Consider the following 7,816-nt stretch of genomic DNA (forward strand, 5'->3'; position numbering starts at 1 on the left):
ATTGAGAAGTGGATGTCGTGAAGTGAACAAACAATAGCCTATTAGAAAGGCAAACAAACGTTAAAGGAGAAGTTCGGTGTGAAATTGACCTTAGCTGTACTGAAAGATGTTGCCGAGTACTTACATGTGTCCAATAGGCACCTTCGCTCACCCCCTAGCATTCCGAATTACGCCGTTTTTAGCCAAGTAGCTGTGGGGGGCATAGCGTAGCCTATGCAGCTAAATCGCTATTTTTACACAATTAAAAAGGTTCCAAGACCCTCAGAAGTCTACCAATGCAGTGTGGAGTTACTTGGAACCTTTTTAATGGTGTAAAAATAGCGACTTAGTTGCATAGGCTACGCTATGCCCCCACAGCTACTCGGCTAAAAACGGCGTAATTTGGAATGCTAGGGGGTGAGCGAAGGTGCCTATTGGACACATGTGAGTACTCGGCAACATCTTTCAGTACAGCTAAGGTCAATTTCACACCGAACTTCTCCTTTAAAGTTGCTTTTGACATAGTAGCCTACAATGAAGAAAATTGATGCTCTGAATACTGAATCAGCCGTCTCTGAACGTTTATATAGCCTAATTGATGCATTTAACCGGAATTTGGATTTAATTTTTTCACCGCAAAACAGACGTGCACTGTTTTCATATATGGTGGAGCACCTAATCGCTATTAGCACTTCTCCCCTGTTGATTGCGTGATAGCCTAGGCTACTACCACTTTTCCCTCGCCCTCCCATAAATTCATCAATGCATATGAAAATATGACATGGTAGCATGTTCAAATGTAGGCCTATCATGAAAATTGTTCTTATATCTTTAGTTGGATATTGGATGTGAGAAGAATAAAATGGGTGTTCCATAACTTAACTTAATCCATAATTTGATACTGCAGCTGAAGTTAGACTTGAAGAAGAATCTGTCTGCTCACCGGTTCCATTTTTTTTAACAGCCATTTCATAAATGATAAGTTGATTACATGTCTATATTAACATGTTCTATCAAAGAAAAGATAGAAAATAACTATTTGTGTGTGTGCTGTAAAATGGTTAGAAGAAATGAAATCGGAATCGGCTAAAATGGGTATCGGCAGGTCAAACTCTATGAAAAATCGGAAATCGGTATCGGCCCAGAAAATTGCAATCGGTGCATCTCTACATATATTGCATGTTAAAGTATGTTGGAGCGAGGCAGCTACAGCATTACAGGGGAATCAGTATTTTGTTTTTTGTTATTTCCTGAGCTATAATATAGTATAATATGTAGTTTGTAACAAAATATTTTTTGATGTAGGTGTGCCCACCTGTGGCTGTAGCCATGGTTTCATTCTGAGTAGCCTATATCGAGAAATAGCTTGCATTGTTTCACAACCGCCACCAGAGTGCAGCGTCATAAAGCGAACTCATGGATTGGTGACGTTTGCACCAATTATATTTTTTATTGTAATAGCCTATAGTTTTTCTGAAATATGTTCAATTTAGGCCTACAGATAAAGTTACAGTAAGCAAGTAGTCATGCAATTTCATTTTTCATCAAGTTCTTGCGGCAATGGAACATTCCATAAATACACACACAAATATTTCATTAGCCTATTGTAATTAAATGCAATGTATTGTAGTTACAGTGAATGTGAATCAATACCTGAGCATGAATATGCCTTCCCGACACAGTCGTGCCATTAAAACGGTCGCCTGGTTTTGTGTTTTGGAGGGCCAACCATAGACAGTAAAAACAGATATCGACAGTGGGCATTCTATTATACTTCCGGTTTGATGACGATGTCCGGTGAGAACGCAACTTGAACATGCTGAGTAAACCGTCATGGCTGTCCCTACATTATTAATATTAAGTATTTATATTAGTACTAATAATTAGCAGACCCTATGCATTTGTTTTTGACCACGACAGTGTACTTCAGGGGAAGCAGCAATGTCTGCGCCAAGGACAGGGGGCCAAGGATTGGTCGGGGATCTTCGGAACAAGAGCAAAGAGGAGCTCTATGAGCTACTCCTACGTCAGGAGAAATTACTGAATAACAAGTAAGCTTCGCCGTGAGTTTGGATTTAAACGACAAGTTAACTTTACCACTGTCCTCCATCTGATGTTCTGCTAGCTTAACTGAAGCATGAACGCCATTGATAACACTCTGGCTACTAGACTTGTTGGTTTAGTCGCTAGCAGCAGGGCTCGGTTCTGCTGTGTTGAAGTTGAAAATGATTAGCAGCTACTGTATGTGCCACCATTATCAGTGAAATTGTCAAGTATGACCTGTGTTGATCATATAAGGCAAGTTGTTTACTATATTCTATAAGATTAGAATAACGTGTAGTGCATTATACGAGGAACAGTCCCGTTCAGAATAAGCTTGTAAAGTGTTGTGTTTAGCCATGTAACTGAGGGTGTGTCTCTGGTTGACTAGGAGGTTCATCCACACCCTGCCTGATAAGGGGAAAAAGATCTCGGAGTTTGCTGAGCGCGTCCGTCAGGCCCTTGTCCACGTCGAGGAGACAGAGAGGAAGCAGAATGACCTGTCCTCGTTGCGGACCGAGTTCCAGGCCCAGTACCAGGAGGCTCTGACCCGCCGGCAGCCTCAGCCCAGAACCTCAGCACCAAGCCTGGGCAGGACTGAGGGGGCCACTGGGGCAGATGGACCACCGGAACCCAAACAAGCAGGACCCACACCTCAGGGTATAGCCGAGAGCCATGACAACAGAGACAGGGTTGCCTGGCAACAGAGCCCTATGGCCCCTCAAGCCATGGAGACCGTCCCAGATGGGGAAAGCAGCGCCCCCCGAGGGTCAAAAGAGAGTGACCTGGTGGAGGCGCTAGCCCGGATCGCGCTGTCAGAGCCGTCTGGGACAGAAGCTTCCGGAAGGTCCAGTGGCGGCGGAGGAAACCCGTTCCTGGGCGGGCCGAACCAGAAGAAATCGCACTTTGAGGAGATGATGGAGAGGACGGAGAGGTCTGGCTCTGCTGCCAGAACCAAGTTCAAGCCCAACCAGTTGAGTGGACACAATCGGTTTGCATCCAATTTCCATGAGGTGGCCTGAGAACAGCTTAACCAGAGCGTGATTGATGATGATGATGATGATGGTGATGGTGGTGGTGATGGTGATGATGGTGGTGATTAGTTTTATTTTAGACACAGGTTTTCCACAGAAAAACATGTCTGACATAGTTGGCATAGTCATCAATAATTAAGTACGAAACATACAGATATAATATTTCTCTACTGGAGGGATTCACTGATAGTTCTTTTCTCAGCCTCAGTATGTAGTCCTGATGTGTAGGCTACCGGCTGGTAATGAGCACTGATATGACTATGAGAGTGTACTACAAAAATAACAATCAGCTTACCATCAATGTGCTACGAACGTGAAGCTTTATTTTGATCAGTTGCACTCTGGTTGACACACGATAAACATAAAAATAACTATATAAATATGAAATAAATTGTATAACAGATATATATTTCAACCAGAAACAAACTTTAACTTGTTTATTTGTGTTGGTATGAAGTGGTATGAGTGCATGGTATCTGAGTATCATGAGTACCAGTACAGGGGCACTGTATACCACTCAATACTGTCTCAGGCTGAGGGGATCGCTGGTGAGGCCATCCTTAAAAATATTTTCGTTTGCCGTAACCCGACCGACCCTGTCAATTTAGAAGCGACCCAAATATTTATTTTTTCCCCTTTTAGTCCGACCGACTTGCCGGTTGTTGCGTTAATACAGACCGATTGTTTTTTTTTTACTCTAAACAACAAATACAAATGCAATAAAATAATATTTATTTTAGTAGGCCTAAGTATTGTGAATATAAATTGCCTATATGCAAACGTAGGCTCACTTAAATAAAACCCTGTGGCGTCATCTCTACACCATTGGTTTTATGCATGTCACACTATGGCCTATACGCTTCATTTCATTCACACAAACTGATAACGCTTTTACTTGGCACGAAGTTCTGGAAGAACTGTGCCCAGATCTTTTCCCATCCGTTCTCCCCTCTAGTCTAACGGTGACGGTGATTTCGAAGTATTGAAATTGGTTGTGGTCTTTTCAGCATTTCTCAAAATATGGGTCCGCAACGTGGAGACTGCTGATCCGCGGAGTCGTGGAGTGAAATTAGGCCCGGTGCTTCATCTGATAATTTGCTGCGCAGTTGATCAAGATACTGCGGACCGACAAAAAAAGAAAACAAACGTTTCTGCTATCGATGTCATTAAACATGGAGCCATGCAATGAAGTGGTGGTATGAGCATTCATTCAATGCAGGCGTCTGCGCGAGAGAAACTGAAACTAATCGATAACGTTGGTATCAAAGCTCCGCTTCAACCTGTTGGAAGGCTATTTATTTATTTAACGACACTTAATAGAACAACGTTGTTTTTTGGAACTTCCAAAGAAACAGAGCAGCGACTGTATAATACACTGTATAGCATTGAGTATTGTATAGTAAAATTTCACTATAACGTGGCCAAGAGCTATTGTAGCCTTCTTTCTGGGTACATGTAGATGAGCCCTATGACCCCAAAGTCTGCCATGACCGGGCCTAAGGTCAAAGAAGTTAGAGAAAGGCTGGTCTATATAACCTGCATCAGATTGAGGTTTGCAATGGTGTTCCTGAAGGCACAGGTTGAGGACCCAGTCAGTTACGTCACAATATGCACATTTGTGTAAATTCATTCCTACGTAATCACCATGACCAAAATTGTACTTTTTTTTTTACTTTGAATCTTGAAAAAAAAATATTGACCTACCTACCGACCCATTTTTTATTTTTTTTTGCTGTTACTACAAACAAGAATATTTTTAAGGATGGCCTGATAAGATGATTTCTGAAGTGGAATATTCCTGTTGAATTACTTTTTTATCACTGGTGTCTATTGCTGTTCCCACTTTCAGGCTGCTCCCCAATTCAGGGTCCCCCTCCCCCGCCGGGTCCCCAGGGGGTGTGTCGCGGCCGCCCCTCTCTGCTGAGGCCCGAAAGCAGCGGGACAGGAAGCACCTGGACGACATCACGTCCGCCCGCCTCCCGCCGCTTCACTACGCCCCTGCCCAGCTGCTGACACTGGACGAGGCGTCCGGCCTCATGAGGGAGCAGACGCAGAGGCAGATGGTGCGGACGCACACACACACACACACACGCGCACACACGCATATGCACGCGCACGCACACACACACACACGCGCACACACGCATATGCACGCGCACGCACACACACACACACACACACACACGCACACACCTGCATACATACCCTTATAATATGAATACAGTAACTGTAAGACTGCACGCACACACATACACACCTGTATACACTCAGCTGTATACAGTCACTGGAGAAGCTATCACACACACACACACACATACACACCTGTATACACTCAGCTGTATACAGTCACTGGAAAAGCTATCACACACACATACACACCTGTATACACTCAGCTGTATACAGTCACTGGAAAAGGTATCACACACACATACACACACACACACCTGTACACAATTGGATGACACACAGACATCGCGACCACGGCAACACTTAAGAATATAGAACTTTGAGTTGCTATTCAACTCAACACCTTATTAGACACAGTTTGTTTCTTTTGTGTTATGTTTTGTCGAGCGGAACTGGATGTCACCTGGACAATAGATTGGACTATAAACAGACACGCACACTGGTCCTAACCGTTTATAGACTCGTGTGCTTACAGCACTAAAACTCAAAGGAAAACCACGGAGTACACACACACACACATACAATTATACATTTAAAATGTAATGTATTCTGACCCACTTTCAGGAAGTAGGGACGCAGTACCTGGTTTGAATGTGTGTTCCTGGTGATAGTTGGAGTCAGTCTTGGGAGTGTTTGCCTAAACCCAGCTGCACTGCCACAGATGAGCTGTGAGAGCCTTCCAAAGGCCCTCTGCCTGGTTCATGATCAGACTTTTACACTAACAGCCTTCCAAAGGCCTGGTTCATGATCAGACTTTTACACTAACAGCCTTCCAAAGGCCTGGTTCATGATCAGGCTTTTATACTAACAGCCTTCCAAAGGCCCTCCGCCTGGTGCATGATCAGACTTTCCCACTAACAGAGAACTGGCTCAGTTCTGGTTCACATTCCAGATGATGAATCGTTTGGACCAAGATTCATTATTTCGGAACCTGAAAAGGAGCTGGCACTAAAAAGTTGTTGTTTTTTCTTTGAACTGAAGTGGACGTGTCATTCTACAGTTCAGTTATGCGTGCAACCCCCTCTGTTGAAGACATATCCTTAGTCCCATTCAAAACTGGTGGAAATGCGGGCTGGTTCACTAGATAGCATCAAAGTTCAAAGAATTGAACTGAACGGAATCAGTTCAAGAACCAGTTCTCTGTTGGTTGAAAGACGCCCTTAAGCGTCCTACATACTCGCCACTCCCGACCGGTAGCGCGACAATGTGACGTCACGGGAGCGCCGTAACCAATTATACTCGCGCGTGGTGGTCGCGACACTAGTTGCAATATTCTCCTGAATTGGCATTGGCCTCAATGGCAGTAAAAACTACCCTCTGTGATGATACTTCAGACTTCGTTGCTGCTATTCACAACTACTATCATTACCATCTAGTTTCCAAAGTGTGTGCAGCTAGATAGATAGGTACTTTATTTATCCCGAGGGAAATTTTAGCAAGTAAGCTAGCTGGCTGGTGCTGAGACATGAGTTTGTGTAATTTCCTGAGGTGGAAAGAGATTTTTTTCAGGTCTTAGATATCCTTTGGTTGAAAATAAATATCTTTGTTACCTTTTGCTGTATTATTGGCATGTCCCTGGGTCTTAGTAACCTGACTCTCGCCAGGTGAATTTCGTTCCGCCTAGCTCCACTAATCCATCTGGGATCGGTTCCATTGAGAGTGATTTCAGCACGAGATTGTATATTGTAGAGCCAATCAGGACGCAGGGCGGGAGTTTCATAGATGCGACGTAGCGTAGAAGCGACTGTGAGACTGTTCTCAGCGTCACGCGTTGGCTTCGATGTGAGTGGTTGAAGTAGCACGTCAATAGATGACGGACAAGTGGCTTATCCAATCTTTTGCAAGGATTTTTTAATAAGGCCCAGCCTTCTGAAGCATCACTCCAATGGATCGATCCCAGATGAATGAGTGGAGCTAGGCGGCACGAAATTCATCTGGCGAGAGTCAGGTTAGGGTCCTAGGTCTTTCATTTTAATTCCGTCTCTCTGGTAGCTTCATTAACTTATCCAGCAGACTATTTAAAAATCACAAACTCTCGCTGGTAACCTAGCCAGGTTAATTTCCCTCTCTTCTCAAACTGACTATTCAAACATGTTTATTTAAGATGTAGGCTAGGCTATATGAAATGCCTGAATGCGGTTGATGTATAGAGGCCCGCATGCTCCCTGATCTTGGCTTCAAGCTCATCCTGCTTGTCGCGCGCATCTGAAAAAAAATCTCCTCTGCACGACCTGCCTGCGCAGGGCTGAAATTTCTCGTGCGACACAGGAAATGGCGCAATTTTGACGTCACATTGTCGCGCTACCAGTCGGGTGCGGCGAGTATGTAGTACGCATTAGTCTCTGTCATGGTGGAGGGCCGTGTACGCAGTTCCAGCCAGTCAGCACTAAGGGGCGCTCACGCTCCAATGTTGCCTCAGGACAAGGCACAGATGGGACGTGTGTAGTGGATAGGCTGCGGAGCTCAAGTGTCAGCAACCAGGACTGACTCAGTGCTTTCAGAGCCATGTAGAAGAGAAAACAGATCCCTCAAATGTGCACATACAGACGGCCATCACATGATTGTGTGTTTGGGTG

The 7,816-nt window shown here is 44.3% G+C and overlaps 1 protein-coding gene across 1 annotated transcript in view; it reads left to right on the plus strand.

The window, feature by feature from the left end:
- Positions 1–1,782: 1,782 nt before the first annotated feature.
- Positions 1,783–7,816, plus strand: part of polr2m (RNA polymerase II subunit M) — a 6,831-nt gene continuing 797 nt past the window's right edge. The window contains exons 1-3 of the mRNA XM_076291532.1: positions 1,783–2,030; positions 2,411–2,992; positions 4,903–5,116. Coding sequence (XP_076147647.1) covers positions 1,921–2,030; positions 2,411–2,992; positions 4,903–5,116 — 906 coding nt within the window. The 5' untranslated portion in view covers positions 1,783–1,920. The remainder of the gene's footprint in view (positions 2,031–2,410; positions 2,993–4,902; positions 5,117–7,816) is intronic.

This window comes from Alosa pseudoharengus, unplaced genomic scaffold (assembly GCF_046254945.1).
Source record: "Alosa pseudoharengus isolate Yale_2024_CS ecotype anadromous, Long Island Sound unplaced genomic scaffold, YU_APseudo_1.1 YU_APseudo_1.1_scf_19, whole genome shotgun sequence".
Taxonomy (NCBI): domain Eukaryota; kingdom Metazoa; phylum Chordata; class Actinopteri; order Clupeiformes; family Clupeidae; genus Alosa; species Alosa pseudoharengus.